Source organism: Zeus faber, assembly GCF_960531495.2.
Source record: "Zeus faber genome assembly, chromosome: 19".
NCBI classification, from domain to species: Eukaryota; Metazoa; Chordata; class Actinopteri; order Zeiformes; family Zeidae; genus Zeus; species Zeus faber.
The window spans coordinates 21,611,041-21,631,040 of record NC_137206.1 but is presented as its reverse complement, the minus strand read 5'-3'; the positions used below and the strand labels follow the sequence as shown (position 1 = coordinate 21,631,040).

The 20,000-nt window shown below is 43.0% G+C and overlaps 3 protein-coding genes across 3 annotated transcripts in view; all 3 read right to left on the bottom strand.

The window, feature by feature from the left end:
• Positions 1-4,326, bottom strand: part of chrnd (cholinergic receptor, nicotinic, delta (muscle)) — a 7,697-nt gene extending 3,371 nt beyond the window's left edge. The window contains exons 1-8 of the mRNA XM_080019909.1: positions 4,216-4,326; positions 3,078-3,223; positions 2,389-2,433; positions 2,148-2,257; positions 1,740-1,895; positions 1,119-1,225; positions 729-929; positions 439-550 (exon numbers count right to left, since the gene is read on the bottom strand). Of these exons, the coding sequence (XP_079876035.1) occupies positions 439-550; positions 729-929; positions 1,119-1,225; positions 1,740-1,895; positions 2,148-2,257; positions 2,389-2,433; positions 3,078-3,223; positions 4,216-4,267 (929 nt within the window). The 5' untranslated portion in view covers positions 4,268-4,326. The remainder of the gene's footprint in view (positions 1-438; positions 551-728; positions 930-1,118; positions 1,226-1,739; positions 1,896-2,147; positions 2,258-2,388; positions 2,434-3,077; positions 3,224-4,215) is intronic.
• Positions 4,327-5,156: 830 nt separating this feature from the next.
• cip2a (cellular inhibitor of PP2A) lies at positions 5,157-17,711 on the bottom strand (the record flags this gene model as incomplete). Its single annotated transcript, XM_080020678.1, has 22 exons — positions 17,613-17,711; positions 17,046-17,148; positions 16,730-16,877; positions 16,368-16,480; positions 15,918-16,012; positions 15,710-15,806; positions 15,454-15,576; positions 13,686-13,831; positions 13,144-13,219; positions 12,674-12,895; positions 12,333-12,508; positions 11,337-11,471; positions 10,844-10,943; positions 9,506-9,624; positions 8,650-8,830; positions 7,798-7,872; positions 7,431-7,541; positions 6,977-7,173; positions 6,655-6,768; positions 6,324-6,406; positions 6,035-6,174; positions 5,157-5,297 (listed from the first exon to the last, which is right to left on the bottom strand). The coding sequence occupies exons 2-22, from the start codon at positions 17,145-17,147 to the stop codon at positions 5,157-5,159; spliced, it is 2,694 nt and encodes an 897-aa protein (XP_079876804.1). The 5' UTR covers position 17,148; positions 17,613-17,711.
• Positions 17,712-19,854: 2,143 nt separating this feature from the next.
• LOC307245036 (SH2 domain-containing protein 1B) overlaps positions 19,855-20,000 on the bottom strand; it is a gene marked incomplete at both ends in the record, with an annotated part of 2,464 nt that continues 2,318 nt past the window's right edge. Inside the window, one exon of the mRNA XM_080020446.1 lies at positions 19,855-19,931. Coding sequence (XP_079876572.1) covers positions 19,855-19,931 — 77 coding nt within the window. The remainder of the gene's footprint in view (positions 19,932-20,000) is intronic.

The following is a 20,000-nucleotide window of genomic DNA, read 5'->3' as shown; positions in this document are numbered from 1 at the left end:
AGTTTGATGTTCATTCCAGAGGAAGCTCACTGTAAACAGCTATACCGAAGACGTGCTACTTTTTTTTAAATCATCTGTAAATAAAGAGCATCAACACAGCTGATTGGACAGTCACAGCAACATTGGACAATTAGAACAAATAGTGACATCTAAAGGAAGCCATAGGAACTACTGCTAGCAGAATTCTCTTGAACAGAGTCCCGACCACACTGCCTGTTTTGAGAGCTTGAAATCTCAGCAGCCATCAAGAAAACAGAAACAGTGGAACAACTGGCATTTGCAAACCCCCGCTGCTGTATCATGGTCAATTTGCACAATGAGTGGAAAAAAATGCTTATTGCACCTTTACAGAGGAATTCATGTTTGAGATTAAGGTAACCGGATGTACATTTGTTTTCACAGTTGTGTGAATATGCGTGTGTGACGCATGCGTCGTACTTGACGATGAGAGGTATGGACATGGAGGTCTCTGGAAGCCTCTGCGAGATCAGCAGCAAGAAGACAGACTGAGCCAACAGCACTGAGATGGACAAGGTCATCTTCTCGCCGCCTACACACACACACACACACACACACACAGAGACAGACAGACAGAGACACACACACACACACACACACACACAGGTTAGGCTTTAAAAATAGGGTCCACCCACCTTCCCCATTTCCCAATTCCACCCCTGATCTTCAGGGTGTGTGTCTGGTGTAGGTTGGGTGGGTGGTGCACTGACTGTCAGCGGGCAGGTAGTAAACCAGGGAGGCCAGGAAGGAGATGAGGACACAGGGGATGATGATGTTGACGATGTAGAACAGCGGCTTGCGCTTAATGATGAGGTAGAAGGTGATGTCCTGGTGCTTGCTGCTCTCCATGGGGATGTGCTTGTAGGTGTTCTTCTTGGCAGGCCGGTGGATGACCTCCCACTCGCCGTTCTCTGCCGGGCACATGGGAGTTTGCGGCGTTCACACAAGGCAGGAGGGAGGCGCGAGGAGAGAGAGAAAGAGAGAGAGAGAGAGAGAGAGAGACAGAAAAGAGGTCAAACAAAATCTCTTTAGCTTTGACACTGTGCAATCATCGCCTGTTTAGATCCTGCCATGTGACCCGCATCCCCTGAGGCACCGACCTGTCCAGCTGGCCGGGTCAATGACAATCCACTCCACCGTGAACTTTACTTCAGACTCGTCGGTTTTCAGCAGCATAGTGATCTCTTTGGCATTGTAGGTCAATGAGCTGCAAAGCAACATGGGGAAATTGGGTCTCGGTATTGTTTCGCTTTGGTCAGTGTTGATGGGGGCTTCATCATTTTAATCCCATTGCGTCATTTTATTCCCCCGCGCAGTGTCTCCTTTGAGACTTCTCAGATCGGCGAGATCAGAGAGGACGATTTTTCCGGGTGAAATCAGCCGTTTGGAATGAATTATCTATTGGCTCCACACAGTTGTGGCTTCCCATGGCACATGACTCCTCACCATATAGTCGTTCGCTTTCTCACTGCATTTTTTGCAACTTTGAGTACAGTCATGTTATGTTACTTGAGGACGCTCCCTGCAAGAATACGTAAAAAAAAAAAATTGGCCCGTCCTCCATTCACTTGCATTGGCGTGGGCGGAGTTAAAAACGGTTCTGAAAAACATTCTGGACACATATTGTGGCTTGAATTTTTATAAGGAGCCACACAACCTGGCGACCAAGTCACGTCAACAACAACAAAAATTGTAAACTGGGGGGGGGGGGGGGGGGTTACGTGAATTTTAGGGTGCAGTTCTGCCAGTCGAAGGGGAAGTAGTTGACGTTGATGGAGCAGGAGGAGCGGAAGATGGCAGGGGGCAGCCAGTAGACCAGACCTTCGGGGTAGATCAGCACATTACAGTAGTATGCAATCTCGAACTGGGCATCATTACTACACAACAGAGAAGAGGAGCAAGGAGGGTGAACACATACACACTCACATAATCTAATTTTTTTTCTCTAATACAGCAAATAGATGGAAGAAAAGTATTATTTTAAATAAGGGGGTCTCAAATTAAATCAAGTTTGATTTAGGGGGTCTCTGAGGGGGAAAAAAAAAACAAGGTTGGAAACCCCTGGTGTAGAGCACCGTAAAGTAATCCGTGTCTCTTAGCTACATGGTAGGAAAGGAGATTATTCTCACTTGTTTTCCAAAACGATCTCTGGCAGCCAAACCATTTTTGATGGGAGACGCAGCACACTGATGTCATCGAACTCCGACGAATTCCATGACAGCCTGTAGTCGTTCCAAGTCTATTAACATGCGAATGGATAAAGGATCATACATGGAAGGACTGTATCAAAAAAAGACCATTCTAACTGGAGTATTTCTGTACCCATAAGAAAGAAATGTAGGATCTTATAAAAGTGAAACAGTGGCTTACGTGTTCTATCCATACGTTGGTCAGCAGCGTCTCATCCACCTCTTTCTACAGGCGGAGGAAGTTAATGAGTTACATCATTGCATCATACATCATGAGTGGCATCATCACAGCCTTGGGGTCATGTCTTAGGATGGGTATCCACATACAATACTTTAAATTGGCAATCCATAACATCATCTGTACAAGTCTCTACACGCCCCGAAATTCCATTCCAAATTTCAAAACGGGGTTTTTTTCTTCCGTCGTCTTGTGATCCTTCGGTTTTGTTTTGTCTCGGTCTCTTGAGGTGGCGGCAATCATTTTTCATCCGAGTGCGGTGAACCTCTTACGTGAATATTCATTCATAGACAGTTTACCGACCACGACCAGCTACGCTGCTTTACCGAGTTCACCGCGGCTTTCGTCCACTTCTTGCACGTGCTCGACTTTGGCATTGTGAGGCAACAGACCCTGCCCCCACCATGGAAACAGCATATACAAGAGCACACACATAACCAAAATACATTGAATGGCAGCTTCTTTTTTTTTTTTAAAGCATGCCAGCTGGAAAAAAGTATCAAATATTGATACTTATCACTATATTGATGCTGTTGTGGCATTTGAAGCCGACTTTGCCCAAGGTCGTTTCAGTCTCAAACACACACACACACACACACACACACACACACACACACACACACAGGACATACCAGAGAGATAAGGTTGGAGAGTGTGAGCGCAAGATACACGTCCACACTGTCCTCTTGGTTCTCGACGGGACGAAGCTCCTTATTGTAGCCTTTCTCCTTTAACAGGTAGTTTATGAGGCGTTCCTCCTCATTCCTGCCCAAGGACACTGTCACACACGTGCGCACACGAACGCACACACACACACACACACACACACACACACGCGCGCGCGCGCGCACACACGCACAAAGGAAAATAAACAGCTGTCAGTGCGCATGGATGAATCCATGAACACTGGTCAGAGTTCAGCTGACTGTGACAGCTGTTTTGTGATGCTTCAGGGAAAATGAAGGGAATTGTTATTCTTTTTATTTTCATTAAAAACAGGCCAAATCTTTGTACAGGGTGTCTTACAGGGTATTAAGTCATTGCAGAACACATTTTAGCTCAAATTAAGTCAGACAAATAATCTCCTTTATTTAAATAAGAGAGATAAGTACAAATAATCTCTTGAACTTGAACTTGAAGTATTAAATATTTGGTCAAGGGCAGAGGTAAGTATTAAGAAGGTTATGAAGTAGATTCTACAGTATAAACTGTTATTATAAGACTCCTTTTGGCTAGATAGAAACATAACTGATCCATCTCGAACAGGTAAGTGTAGCCGATACGTTTGAAGTAAGTATTAGGTTCAGCGGTAGCCTCAGGGTTGGATAACACCAGAAGGATGCAGAAGAAATACATTCATAGGTAAAATCTGACAAAATATTAATGTTTGAATTGAGAGCTCCTAAATTCACATTTAAGACAAATGACTTTTAAAGCCTAATATTTATAAAACAGAGTTTAAAACATTTGAATGTCCTGCACACACCCTGGTATAATTATTCCAACATAGGTAGGGGGGCGTCATACATATGACAACTGCTTACAAAAGACGTCACTACAGCAACTAAACAGGCCTGGAATTATGTATTTCATTCAACACGTCACAGATAAAATACATTTTAATATTTGTCGTAACTTTCTATCTTGTCTCTGTTGATGAAATACATTATGCCCACTGAGAGCCAGTCTCCAATGAGGCTCCGACTTCTGCGATGCAAGCGAAATAGGCCTTCAGCACACTGCATTAGCTGTGTCATAAAATCAACTTACCAGATAAAAGTGCAGCGAGCAAAAGCAGGGTGGCCGGTCCAAAAAGGTTCATGATGGCGCCGTACCGAGAGAGCGTGTCGAGGCTTTGAGTTCCTGGGTTCTTCACCCTCCTTGACGGACAGAAACAGGTGGAGAAACAGGTGCCGCAACAGTAGAAGCAGAAAATAGATCAGGCCCCAAAGCCAGATTCTTCCAGCGGTCTGAACGTGAAAGGGGATGGCGTAACAGCCAGGCAAACTGAAAGCTACCACCCATTGCATTTTTGTGTATAAACTGAAGACTGGATTGAATCACATTCACAAACTTTTAAGGCAGTCAAATGGGAGGACGGGAAAGTGTGCAAAAAGGTGGACATGGTCCGAATGTCCAATATCTGAACAGTCAGGACTGGATAACTCTGGATTCCGTAACGATTTTGAAGGTATTTCAAACACTTACTGTACCTGTATTGTCAAGTGTCACAGATTTCAACACGGCTTACCAAGAACCCAATAATGGTGGCCGGCCTATAGACTTATGGCATGCTGCTTGTCGTGAGACCCAACCAGGTGTCTTCCCCCCCCCAAAATTGCATTAATAAAAAAACAAAAAAAACAACTAAAAATGTATTTGAAAAAACAAAGAAATTGTGTGTTCCCACACAGTACAGTGTAACATTGGTCTCAATCACAGAGCGATGGCCAAACTCAACAGCAACAAAGGTGAGTAATTTTTATTTTTTTTTTTATTTACCACACAATATAGAGACTACACATGACACATACAAAAAACACATTGAGGATATCAATTAAAAGACTATTGCCATTTCATTTATTAATAGAAAAATCTACAAAGGTTCATTCAAAACAGTTAAAATCATGTAAGCATGTCCTTTTTGGGTTGGTCATTGTACCATTCTAGTCCATGTATTCGCATCGTCCCGGATGTGTGCTGCCGTCGCCTCAGAGCGATAGGTCGTTCTTCGCCTCGCCGCCGCTCAGGGTGTGGATCATGGCGATCATGGCCGAGTGCTTGTTCAGCTCCTCCTCCTTCTGTTTCAGCTTGCCCTCCACCTGGCCCTTCTGCAGCTCCAGAGACGAGGCCTGGAGAAGGTCAGAGCACTTAGGAGAGGTACGTCGGCGGGGTCTGGATGGAGGCCTCAGCCGAGAGAACGTCCCTAGCCGCGCTTTCTGACTTTCCCCCTTGGGTTCACTCCGCCCTTCTGTCGACACCGTGTCGCAGTTTGAGGCGGTAAGACAGACGACCGGTGTTCCCTCCTTTAGAGGTCACACTCTGCAGACAGACAGACTCACACGCACCCATTTCAGAAACCAACAAAAAGCAAGAATAGACTGAACATCTTTTCCCGTCAGAGGATGATATTTTAGATCTAGTTGTTAAAATGGATTCATCACAAGGCCCTAGGATGACTTTTGTGGGCGAGACTCAACCCACTCACGCCAAGGCTGCATCCTGATTCACAAAAGGCTTGTATGAATTGAGTATGAAGATAAGCACGAGGTTCAGTCTTTAAGGAGTTTGAGGGTCTTATAACATCAGAAGAACTTGTGTCATTTTGCCAAAATATGACACAAGTGACTATATATTTCTGACAAAATATTAACGTTGAAAAAACAATCCTCAAATTCAAATTTAAGGCTATCTTCATACATTTGAAGACTAATATTTGACATTGAATATTTGACTGCAGAAACCCTGGTGAATATGGATCTGCCCATTCAAAAATGTAAGCGCATCACCTTTAATACAGCCGTAAGGAAATTGCTCTGGCCAAATGTAGTCTAATCCCGCCCCCATGCCCTCTGACCCCCTTCGTTACCCTGATGCTGGCGTCCTTCCTGGCCTGCTCCGTCTTGTTGAGCTCCAGCCTCAGGGCGTCCACCGCCTCCTCCAGTTTTCTCCTCTCTCGATCCTTCTCTTTCCCCCGCTCCTCCGCTGCATTCAACTCCCCTCTCAGGCCTGGGGGGGGGGGGGGGGCACGGAAACAGACGAATGGGGAAGCAGAACACCACAAAGCTTCGCGGGAGGCCGAAAACGAGACACGACGGAGAGAAAGAGAATAGACAACCGAAATAGAGAGAACAGATAGACGGGATAGATAGACAGACCTGAGATGTCATTGTCTCGCTCCTGGAGATCTGATTGAAGTGATTCGATCTTTGACTCCCTTTCCTCCAAAACTGACAGTGTCCTACAAAAGAGAGAGAGAGAGAGAGAGAGAGAGAGAGAGAGAGAGAGAGAGAGAGAGAGAGAGAGAGAGAGAGAGAGAGAGAGAGAGAGAGAGAGAGAGAGAGAGAGAGAGAGAGAGAATATAGAAATCGTTAAAAGGGAACTTAAAACACCAGTAAGATTTGACAAATGTCCTATTCGAGAGGTGTTGAATCGTATTCGTGTGTGTGTGTGTGTGTGTGTGTGTGTGTGTGTGTGTGTGTGTGTTACTTGTCGTGTTGCAGTCGCAGAGCCTCGTGGTTCTTTCTCAGAGAGTCGTTCTGTTTGGTGAGGTTGATGTGGGACATCTGCAGCTCCTTCAGCAGACGCTCGCTCTCGTTGAACCTGAAAACAACGACCAACCATCACACACAGAGAACAAACGTTTCCCCGTGGCTGTCCGTTTAACGTCAGGGCCCTCTCTTAGAAGAGCAAGGACACGATTTACAAGGATGTGAACGTCCTGTCGCATCTACCTACCAGTTGATGAGTGTGTGTGTGTGCGCGTGTGTGTGTGTGTGTGTGCGTGCGTGTTTGTGTGTGTGTGTGAGACCTGCTGAGCAGGGTGTTGTAGTCTCCTCGAAGGGCATGGTGCTCCTGGGAGTCCTGCTGCAGGCGTCCGTTGTGCTGGAGCAGCTCTCTCATGTCGGCCTTGGAGCGCTCCACCTCCAGGACCTTGGCGCCCAACTCCACCTGCAGCTCCTCCCGACGGCGCTCTGCCTCCTTTAGCAGACACCCCAGCTTCCGAGCCTGGAACGGTTGAGGGCCCACAGTCAAAATCATGAATAAACATCAGGACTTTTACTGATATTATTGACAGACATATTAGGGTATATATGTATACAGGGTAGTGATTTCAGCTTCTCAGCTAGCTACTAGGCATTTGTATGTGCGGATGGCGTTTGACTTGGATCAGTGCATCAAAAACTTAAGTCACAATGTTAAAAAAAAAAAAAAAAAAAAAAAAAAAAAAAAAAAAAGGACACACTTTCAAAGGAAAACGTTACCTCAGCCTCGGCTTGAGCTCTCTGGTTACGGTACTGAGCGATGAGCCGGTCAGCCTGAGAGAGAGCCAGAGCTTTGGCCTCCAGCAGGTCCTGCAGGTGGCTCTCCTTGGACTGGGAGAGAGATTATCAATGACAAGCTTGTCGAGGCCCCGCATGGGTTCCTCGTGCCGTCAGTACGTCTGTGTGTGTTTATATATATGAGTGTGTGAATGACGGGCATAGAGCTTCCAGTTTTCAAAAAGGAGATGTATGAAAGGTCATGTGATAAATTGAACTCCGCAATTCACTTTGTTGCTGACCAAGGAAGTCGTTGTTCAATTTTTGCCAGCAGTGCACTTGGCATCCTCACACTCGTGAATAAACTCACTTCTAAAGCAGACAGCTTCTGCTCGTACACCTCGATGATCTCTGATACGCGCAGGTCTTCAACGTTATCCTGCAGCTTCACACAACAGAGGGACACCAGTGACAAACGGACACAGACATTACATCCTAATGCTCTGAGAGCTGCCGATATAAACTATTTACATATGTAAACTCTTCATAAAAAAAAAGAAAAAGAAAAATACATAAAGTGAAACAACAGAAAATGTGACCTGTAATTCTTAGATATCTGATAAAAATGTGTTTATTGATTTCTTGGTCAGCTTAAGATGATTTAGGTTGGCTGTTCACATTCACAAAAGATGTTACACCTGTCTGGAATTTGATGCAGAAATAAACAACAAAGTGGCAATCACTGAAAATATAGCTTCTGCTTTAATTTAAGAGTTAGTCAGCTCATGGATACAATGGTGAGAAGGCAAATGATAGCAGAGGTTTTTGATTTCAGATTCTAATATGACTGTTCAGGCTAAGGTCACATTGCCCCAGATACAGTATCAATCAGATTTAGGACTACATATGAAAGTGGCCATGGTCACATTTGAAAGGATCAGATCCCATGTGATTATTGCTGTTCTCCCTGTTCTAAAAAACTGATCTGTGTCACATATAAGTGTAAGAAAAAAAATCATATTGCAGTCACTTGTACCTGTAGTATGTAGCCTTGGACTCTGAAACTTCTTAGAGGGAAAACCAGAATTACTTTGGTTTTAACACATTGTCTGTGACTTTCAGTTTATCACAGTTTAGTGGAAACAATAGAAATAGAAATAGAAATAGAACAATACCTACAGGACCTACTCTGCATCTCTTGTTCAAATTTGCACAAACACACCTCTAAGCCATTCTGTATCTTCTCGATCAGGTTATTGATGGTCTTGCTTGAGGAGCTGGAGGAGTCTGATAGGCTGATATTTGTCCTGGTGGGAGGGACTTCCTCCACTGCCACGCGCTTGACCGACAGCTCCAGCTCTTGGTGGCGATAGGCGTTGTTGGCAGCGATGCTTTCCCCTAGACTTCAGGAGAAACACTTGTTATGGATTAGACAAATGAAATGAATGACAGCAAAATTTAAAAAAATAATTTCAATATCAGATGATACTGGCAACAAGCAGCTAGCATTATATCTTAGGGCTCAACGATATTGACAAAACCAAATACCAGAGGTTTTTTTTCCACAAACACATATTACACAAGATATTTACACATAATATTTGAGAAAGAGTTGTATTATCCTCATGCAGGTAGAGGCACTGGTTAGAACAGCTACAACATTCAATGAAGTTCAGAAAACGACATTACTTTAGTGTAATGCAGGCTTACAGACAACATTATACATACATGTATATATAATATATACATATATAATATACAACTATATCACAATAACCAAAATCCCAGACGATATCTAGTCTCATATCACAATACAGATATTATATCAATATATTGTCCAGCCCCTTTACAACTAAATAAGAAAATATTTGTCATGGTATTAGGCCTCCATACTGACATTGCATTGTCTAGTCTATTCATTCAAAATAATTTGCTCTTCAGCTGGCTAATCCCCCTGCCCATACATGTCAAATACTGATAGTAATGCCAAGCAGCTGAAAGCATTTACATCAAAGCGAAGGTTCCTGCAATGGTTAGCTGATTGACATGACGAGATACAAGGTAAAGATCCATCTCACATGACGGAGGGGAAGTCGGGGAGCGGCGTGGCTTCAAAGAGCAGAGCCAGGCCGCTCTGCACTCGCTCTCTGTGGTGGGACGTCAGCGCCAGAGAGAACGGAGTCACGATCCTCTGGTCCTGATAGAGCGCAGGAGAAAGAGACAGAGATGTAGAGATGTATTCTTTCCCCAAGAACGGTGATGTGATGGTGACCCGCGGCTGTCAGTTTCTGAAACTTTTGCTTATTTTTTGATAGTTACATTGTCTTACGTGCTCCACATTAACATGTTGGAGACAGAGGCACAATTATGAGGTCGCTGTGGTTTGTTCATTTAAGAACACCATCAAGTCATTCCTGCAAATTCTCCGTATTTGCGAGAGCTTGCAATCTGCAACAACTCTTCTGCATTAAAAGGTCAAATCAACAGACCACTCAAACTTTTTGCCCCTTCCCTGAAAACGTCAACGGATCGTCAGAGTGCTGATTTTATTTGGTGCTTACTGTATGTTGAATTGAAAGTTTGTTTTGTAGACATTTTACTGTAACCCAAGGGAAAGCACAGGATTATATTTTATGTAACTTTGAGCCCCTACTTTATCTTGAGATGAGTGGTAAAGTATTTCCAGTTGTTTTTGTGAAATGCATAATGTGTAATTATAATAGGAAGCGATTACATTCAGTATGTGATTACATTTAAAAGGAAGTGATTACACTTTTTCTTCATTGGTACTCCCTTGACTTGGAATTTTGGGCCATTCTTGTAATTTTACTGGAAAAATAAAGAAGGAAAATACACAGAAAGCTTTCGGTTGCAACAATCACAATGAAACTCAGCAAAATCCCAGAAGGGTCTGGTTAGGTGATTTGAACAGCTGTACACTACACAAAGCTCTGCCATCATACCACCGGTATATTACCCACGCTGCAAAAGTAAACAACACAATCCGTCCATAACAAGGAGATAATGAGACCTTCGTTGGCTAAACACAACCAGGTTCAGCGCCCAGTTCCCAGGATAATAGAATAAACAACTGGCAGGCCGGCCTTGAACAGGCCTTGAACACATTCTTGAAGCATCAGGCTCCAAAAACCACCTGAAGTATGGCTGCCGAGCACATCCTGGTGGCCGAATACGTCCAAGAACACAGCATGTGAACTCCCATGCTCAAATCCAGACCATAAAAATAAATGTGCATCTCCTCCCCATATTATTCCTCTCCATATTAATCGTGAAGAGGGATCGACGAACGACTCTCCTTGTTTAGGAAAGAGTAGACACGCTCTTTTTCTACTTCTCCCTGGCGGTGCACTATACAGACCTGTCTACTAAGAGTGTGCACGTTTCCAGGGGTGTACCTGCAGCATCCTGTAGAAGTCAGTCTCCATGTCCTTCACCTGCTGTCTCAGTTTGCTCATCAGCTCCAGGGCCTTGAGAACAGCCTCTGCACACACCTGGCTGAAAAACACGCCCCAACACAATATAATTAAATAAGAAATGTACAGGACAAGTTTGCAGGACTTTCGTTTTCAGTTACATGGTAGGATATTTTCATTTTGCTTACAAAATGGCTGCGAGGGTTCAAAAATGACTGTTCCAAGCGATTACCACAGTTTGGGAATCCTCCATTTTAACAGGAATTTGAAAGATTTAAACAAATTTGAAGTGGCACACACACACACACACAGACACACAGAGACACACAGAGACACACAGAGACACACACACACACACACACACACACAGACACACACACACACGAAAAGCTGGCATGAAACACACACACATACACAAAAAAGGATAAAACCATAAACAAAAAAATTAGTCATGTTTAAACATCCTGCCACTCACCTGAGGTCACTGTCTGAGCCGAGGGGGCAGATGAGAGGGTTGTTGCCATGACAACAGGCGAGGAGGGATTCCACCTGCGAGAGGCAGAGCTGAGCGCTGACCTGGCGAGAGACCAAGACCCTAGTCTGGTCTTCACTGCACAGGAGTGTACAGGTTAAGGCTTTGTATCATTTATGCTATTACTGTATATATTGTACACCAGCGTTGCGATAACAACGTAGTGATCACTCACATTGGTGTCGCTCTTCACATCCCAAGCAACCAAACAGTAGAATGAGTTTTCAGATCTCTAATCTGCAATCTCCAAGTTTACATCCCCTGCCTACATTTTGACTCTAGCAATGCCTGTTTTCTCATTCAAATACGATTTTAAACATATCCAACTATGTGACCCTGTTGATGTAACTTGTTCTTGTTGAATGTCTTTGACATAAAGTCGGACTAATTACTAAAAGTTCCTTTTGACAAAACGGCAGTGTCTCTTAACTCCAATGACTAAGTGTAATGTACTGTAAATGTACACCGATCAGCCACAACACCTGTCAAGGGCACCTGTCAAGGGGTGGGATATATTAGGCAGCAAGGGAACAGTCAATTCTTGAAGTTGATGTGTTGGAAGCAGGAAAAATGGACAAGCGTAGATCTGAGCGACTTTGACAAGGGCCACATTGTGATGGCCTTAACGACTGGGTCAGAGCATCTACAAAACAGTGCAATGCAGTTGTTAGTACCTACCAAAAGTGGTCCAAAGAGGGACAACCAGTGAACCGGCGACAAGGGAGTGAAGTCCAGCTTGTCTGGTTCGATCCCACAGAAGATCTATTGTAGCGCAAATTGCTAAAAAGGTTAATGCTGTTATGATAGAAAGGTGTCAGAACACACAGTTGATCGCAGCTTGCTGTGTATGTTTAAATGTTGTGGCTGATCGGTGTATGTCAAATTAACAAACAAACAAAGACAGAGACACAGACAGAACCAGACACATCCATCCGGGACATGTTAAGGATATGCAGTAGCAGGTTTGTGACATGTGTGATGCGCAGGCAGTGTTTTCTGAGCTGAGCGTCTCCCTGCGCCGAGCCAAGACCCTTGAGGAGCTCCAACACCACGGGGAGCAACATCTCCACAAAGCCCAGCACAGACCCAGACACAGTGTCACCTCCCAGCGCCTCCTAGGGAGAGAGAGCCATGAGCGAGAGAGCAAGAGAGAAACGCACAGGAAACTAAAATGAGGATCAACAGAATTATGAACAACACAAACAACGTATCATATGATAATAATAATAATAATAGAATAATATAACACATGTAATAAGAACAGTTAGGAGTTGCCTTACCTCCAAAAGCACGTTGAGCAGCTGCAGGGTCTGGAGAGAGCACGACTCCGCCCCCTCCACAGGCGAGCTCAGCCACTGGACCAGGTTTAACCCCGGCTGCTGTCCCAGGCCTTGCCTACGCCCATCTGCCCTGAGTTTGGGCCCAGTCGGCCGAAAAACAATGTCACACAGCATCGAGCGGAGCCCAGAGACCCCACACAGAGCCAACAACAGCTCCAACACCTACAAGTTCAACAACACACACACCGCTTGGTTCAAAGCTATGATCGTTTAAAGGCAACTGTTTCAGTTATTTAATATTTTGCTGGGGCATCCCATAGAAAAACACAAAAAATTACAGGAAGGGATAAGAAGGACGCTGGAAAACAAACAAAATATATATTATATTATATATTATTATGCACATATCTATCAACACATCTTTAATTTGGGTAAAGGCAGCGTACTGTAACACTGTGTCTCTCCCTCACCTTTGATGCAGAGTCTGAATCTTTTCCATGAAGAAGCCCCAGTACCTGAGACACACAGGCCGAGAAATGCTCGTACCTACAGGTTGGAGGACAAATTCAAAAGATTGATTTTGTGGTTTATATCTCTCTCTCTCTCAAACACACACACACACTAACACACACACACACACACACACACACACACACACACACACACACACACACACACACACAACTAAACAGGCATTCCTGTGAGCTCTGGGTGAATTATAAGCTAAATTAACATAAAATATGTTTTAATTATAATGAATACAAATTAAAATGTTAAAGTTGAATAAACAAACAAACAAACAAGTAAATAAATAAATAATATTGAAAAACAGTAATAAAAATTGATTAAAGGTTTTTTCCTTTCAGAGGGGATTTTTGGCTGCTGCAGCAGCATAAGACAACAGAAACAGTTCCAAATTATTGAAAGATATAGGACAAAGGTGAGGATGCTGAATACGGAATAGAGTTTAAATAATACAAAATGAATAAACACAAATAAAACAGTTTCCAACCCAGTGAGATAATCGGCTATCTTGGGGCTCTTTAACAGGTCAACGAGGAGGTCGACGGAGTACTTCCTGGTCAGACTTCCATCGCCATTGACGATGATGTTGAAAATAAGCTGGAAAGTCTGGTGGATGTTCTTTGCATCGAACAACTGAAACGAGGGCACGCATACACAAAAAACACAGAATTATAGAGACAGGATAAGAGAGCTAACGATTGGGGCTCTGTTGACAAAATAAAATATCCCAATATATTTTGACAAACAACTCGATATCAATAGTTTGATGATATTTTTGGGATCGCTATTGGTGCTTTCATGATATATTTACACAAAATAAATATTTGAGAAACAATCATAAGCAACAAGGATATTATTGTGGATTAGAGCAGCTATAACAGTCTCTGAAGGTCAGAAAACTGCAGCCTTGCCCTTGGGCCACACCAGAAGCGACACCGTCAGCGTCACACAAGCAACACGAAAGCGCCAGGTCGTTTGGCGATTCACAACTTCACCCGGGTCCGCCTTCACTCAGTCTATAACACGCTCGCGTAAACAGCTTTCTCGAGACTTTCAACTTCATATTGATAATAATTTATAATCATAATCATAATTTATCAACTTTCAATGGGCAAGTGAATTAAGTGAATCTTTGCTTTAGTTTTCAACCTTTTACTTTTCATTTTATTCGCATTTGGAGTTTGTTTACGAATGTAGTTTTATTGTTTATATTTCACACATCAGTTTCTTGCTTGAATACAATGCATTTTATCGCTGGAATATACAAATACAAAATGTTTTTTCGCTGGAATGAGTAATCATTTTTTTATATATTGCACCTATTAACAGGAGGAAGGCGGTGCCGGTTCTTCTCCGTGGATCCAAGGGAGAAGGCCCAGCAGCTGTGGGTTTGTCCCATTAACCAGTGGAGAATGCAGGAGATTTCCACAACCTATGTATGTGTATTTATTGAGCTGTTTCTGTAATCAAGTGTTTTCTGATTGTTTTTTGCTATCAGTTATTTGTTGTTCGATTATTTAATGAAGAAAAACATGCAATAGATATATTCTTGTACATTTCATAAAACATATTAATAGCTTAATAATATCTTATAAATAAATGGACAGATTTCTCTACTACACAAATCTAGTGCTTGACAAGTCAGTTTGACTGGAGCCCACACGTAGTTGACTCTTAGCAGCAAGACGACCGTCCAGCTCCGTGATGAAGACAGGTACGACCAATAAAGTTTATAAAACTACTTCCCAAATATGAAGTTAATTCTAAAGTCTATTCTTGGGCGTGAAATTTGTTTTCCTGCTGGAATGATAATATTTTATCACGTTTTTATATGTATGTGTATGTGTGTGTGTGTGTGTGTGTGTGTGTGTGTGTGTGGTTGATGCATACCAGGCTTGGTAATTCAATATTTCCACTAAATATAACTTTTGAATTGACCTCTATGGGAATCTATGCTCCAGTTTACACTTTGCGCCCTGGAAGAATATCCGAAAAAAACCCACAAGTTTAGGAGCCTCGCGTCATGCCGCTTTCCAACACTGACGCTTCTGCTTGGTGTGACCATCCACATTGATTAACAGCTTATCTGAAGCGTTGCTGTGCCACGTTTGTGATGCTGACGTGTCACTTCTGGTGTGGCCTGGGAGTTATAGACAACATTTAACTACACTGTATATCGCAATATCACAATATCCGATCCAAATCCCAGACGATATCGAGTCTCGTACCACGATATGAAGACGAGTCTGACGTACCTTCTCTCCAACCTTGTCGTTGAGTGTGAGGCTGGCCAGTATGGAGAGAGCAAATACCACCACGGTCAGACTGTTATGAGCCATGAAGTTTATCAGCGTGCGGTAGAAGGGCTTCACGTTGTCCTGCAAGGATGCAGATTGCACACACGGGCATGCACACATACACACAGGACAAAGCAGAGGTTTGCGCTGTGACTAGTTCAGTTATCTCATCTTCCATCTCGTATTTTTTACGACACTGTGATTGAAGACTCACCAGAGACTTGATGTGACTCTGCACTGAGTGGTTGTATCGACACAGGTTAGCCAGGAGACCCAGGCATGGCATTATGATGTCATCATTATGGGACTGGCTGTGGTGAGACCCAGGACACAGATGTCATCTTCCACACCACAAAGAAAATGAATGCAAGGCTTCATTTTCGTTTTTTAACCTACTGTATACAGTAAGAGTTGCTGCTCACATGTTCATCATGAGAAATTCTATTAGCTCATGAATGTAGTTTGTCGAGTGGAACACCCGTGCGTTATACGTCAGCTTCTGCAGTACCTGTAGACACTGAAACACACACATAATGCAGTTATGTAAACCACAGGGTTACATAACCTTCATGTTCTAGACAGAACAACATGTGTCAATATGTCATTGATACTCAATTTAACCATGAAGGGTAACAATAAACTGGCAAGATGAATTCATAAAATACTGTCTCTCATACAAGAATGCCATACAGTGTATCAATGTTTAGTTTCAGATGACTGTGGGTGTGAATGGCAAGTGTAGGTGTGTTTGCGTGTGTGTTTGTTGTGACCCTGAGATGGACTGGCACCCTATCCAGAGGCTATCTCCTCCAGCATCGCACCAAAGTTAAGAGGAATACATGAATGATCTCATATTACAATCATGCCCTTACCTGTAATACCACTGGCTCTCCGGGTGTCGCGCTGTGCCAGTGGATTATGGAGGCCAGGGTGCTGGTCAAGTTGTAGCTCCTGTGCAGCACCTCCCTGCTGGCATCTTCACAGGCTGGCAGTGGTGAAATAGCAGACAAAAGTGAAATAATAATGCTAATGAAAGAACAATGATGCACTATTTTTTCTGCGATATTATCTCTTGAATTAAAATCTTTATCCATGAAGCCAGCAATGGCAAACATCATGTTTACAGTTTACAAGGTAGGTAGCAAATAGTTTTTAAGGAGCAGGCATGTGGTTTGGAGCGGCATTATAGGTGGTGGGGTGGTATTAAACAGTGTGCGTGTATGTGTGCGTGTACCTAGTTGTGCCAGCAGCGTGATGACGGTTCCTGTGAGGGCCGGGCTGGTGTTCGGGTTCCCAGCCAGCTCCACCAAACCCCTCACACACTGGCTGGGCAGCATCTGGCCCGATGAAAGCAGCTTGTCACACCTTTGGCTTGACACCTCCTGAAACAGATGGACGAACACACACACACACACACACACACACACACACACACACACACACACACACACACACACACACACACACACACACACACACACACACACACACATTATGCCGTTATCGCGGTATGGGAGGTCAGGGAGACTACACGGCGCAGTAAAACTAACCTCCACTTGTCTTTGGAGCTGGGCTGCATTCTGAGCAGACCTGTTGTCCCTGTACTGCTGGATGGCAAGGAGGAGAGACTTCAAGCACGTAGTCACATCCATCCTGTGGATAGATAGAGCGGTAACTAACCAGAGAGATAGATACCTTCCTCATTCCTGGGGGGAAATTGCAGTGTTACAGCCGCTCACATTAAAACAATAGCCAGTAATAATAATAAAGTAATAAGTATGGAAAATAAAAATGACAATATACAATAAATCAAAAAAATAAGTAAAATACACAAGAATTTGGTCATATACAATAGGCCATATTTTTTTAAATATTGGCGATAAACAATAAACCTAAAGGAGGTTTATTGTTACTACCATAAACAGAAAAATCTTTTTAAGGTGAGCCGATGACGACTGACTGTTAAAGGCAGATGGGGCCTGACATCTTCGGCACGGTCTCAATGGTCGCGACCACGAAGCATCATTCATGGCTAAAGACCATAAGAGTGACGGTCAAAAGGAGGTTATGGGAGGTGGTAAACTCAGCTTCTGAAAACGCTTGTACCGGTACATTACCTGAGCACCTTTTGTGGAAAATATTTTCGTTTCTTTATTCCGGACTCGGCGGTGTTGTTTTGTACGGTACGCACTTGTTGTTTACGCTCCGTCCAGGACGACGACACACACTACTTCACACTCTACTTTACACACTACTTTACACACTACTTTACACACTACTTTACACACTACTTTACACACTACTTCATACACTACTTCACACACTACTTCACACACTACTTTACACACTACTTTACACACTACTTTACACACTACTTCATACACTACTTCATACACTACTTCACACACTACTTCCTCCCGCTCCCCACTTCGAACACAGGCAGAACGAACCATGTGGGGGGTGGGGGGGGGGGGGGTTACGTCGGGAATTATCAAGAACAAGTGAAAATATGTTTTTTAATCTCACATGATGAGCAACAATACAACGAATGCATATCTTGTGTGTTCGAATTGGGGGGGGGGGGGGGGGGAAACGAGACCGCCGCGTCTAAATGCGCAGCGGAAGTTAACAGAAACATATGGGGAACCCCTCGGAGTCTATTACCTTCAACGTCCAACGTCCGACGTCACGCAGACGTCACGCGGGAATAACTAACCAGCAGGGGGCAGTAGTGGGCAAATGGTTTTGCCCGTTATATTTAGATGGATATAATAATAATAATAATAATAGTAACTAACTAACTAATAATAATAATAATAATAATTACAATAATAATTATAACAATATAAAAGTGCTTTTTCACGTAACCTAATGCCGCATATTCGAAACTGATCATTTATAAATGAGTAGCGACAATAGTCAATCAAATTAAAATAAATTGGCAAAATTGAATTCTGATGAGATTAATCACAAGTTTTGCCTCAACATCAGCTGATCTCAAAGCACGGCACTTATGTCCTGACATACTTGATGGGTCTGTTTCTATATGTTTGTGACTTTGAGGAAACTGTGGTTTGAAAGAAATGTGGTTCCCCTTCCGCTATCAGTGGGTGAACTATGGTCATGAAATACACAGCTTGTTAGGTTAAATTGTGTGCAAAATAAGGTGGGGGTGGTGGTATAGGACTGTACCCTGTGCCCTGTAAACTGTATTCACCTTTGCATATATAGCTGCATATATGTCATTTCACACAATGTTATATTACTGCTGGCCTCATTACAGCTTCGCCTGCGAGAAGAGATACAGCTGAAAATGTACATTTGTACTTCAGGAATGAATAGAAAATCAAAAAGTATGCTGTATATGATTCAAGCAATGCTTGATTAAATTCTATCCAAATTTCCATGAAATGTGTGGTGTACAAAGGTGCACAATCTGACAAAACATCACATCGGACCTGCTGCAAACTCCTAAATGGAGATTTTTTTTTTTTTTTTTTAACCGTCCAAACCATTGCATTTATACATCTTACTCATGTCCATCAGCTTTAATTTGCATCTTTAAAAATGTTAGGATTGATATTTCTCCATCTCCACCGCAGAAAGCATGCTTGTCAGAGAGCTGTACGAGAGTTGAATCAGTAAACGCCAGCACGCGTGAATTGTATTGAAGTACTTTCCATGAACAGGATCGAACCTTAAAACATAATCAGTGTGTTACATTTATCTTTGAATTGAAAAGAACCAATCAGGTTACATTTGGTGACTTAATGTTTATATTCAAATTATTTCTACAGACTGGCCAAAAGCTGTGACTGATACAATTTTTATTGTTCATTGATCTGAGCTCTAAGTAACAAATCATAGCAAAAGGGGTGTAGAAATTCTAAGAATAATATGTGGTTGGCAATAAAGGAGGCAGTTGTGGGTGTTGTCATCTGCTGTTGATGTGTTTGACCGGTGCACGGCCTACTGTGGACATGCAATTGATGTATGATGCAGCATTTTAAATAAACATAGAAAAGGATCCAACAGAGCAGAGTAGACACTAAATCAGATCATAACACAATACCAGACAAGATGACACTTGTAACATGTATTCAGAAATTAAAAGATATAGATGAAATACAATAAAAGCAGCCCCTAAAAAATAAATGGCAACCGGTCACAACACAATAAAAAGAGTCAGGAGGGGGCACGTCATTTCAACAACACGTGTATCCAACAACAAGTGTTAGATTAAACCAAAAAACAAAAACTCTTCAATGAATACTTGTGATAATGGGAAGTAAAACTTCACGAAACAAAACAAAAGTCCCGAACAACAAAACCTTCTGCAGCATTTCCAGATCTTGGGAGTTATGTCCCATTTATCGGTCGATCTTCAGAGCAGGAAGAGGGCATGAACACGACATAACAGGCAGAATCACCCACATCTGGAAGAAGACAGACAGACAGACAGACAGACAGACAGACAGACAGACAGACGGACGGACGGACAGACA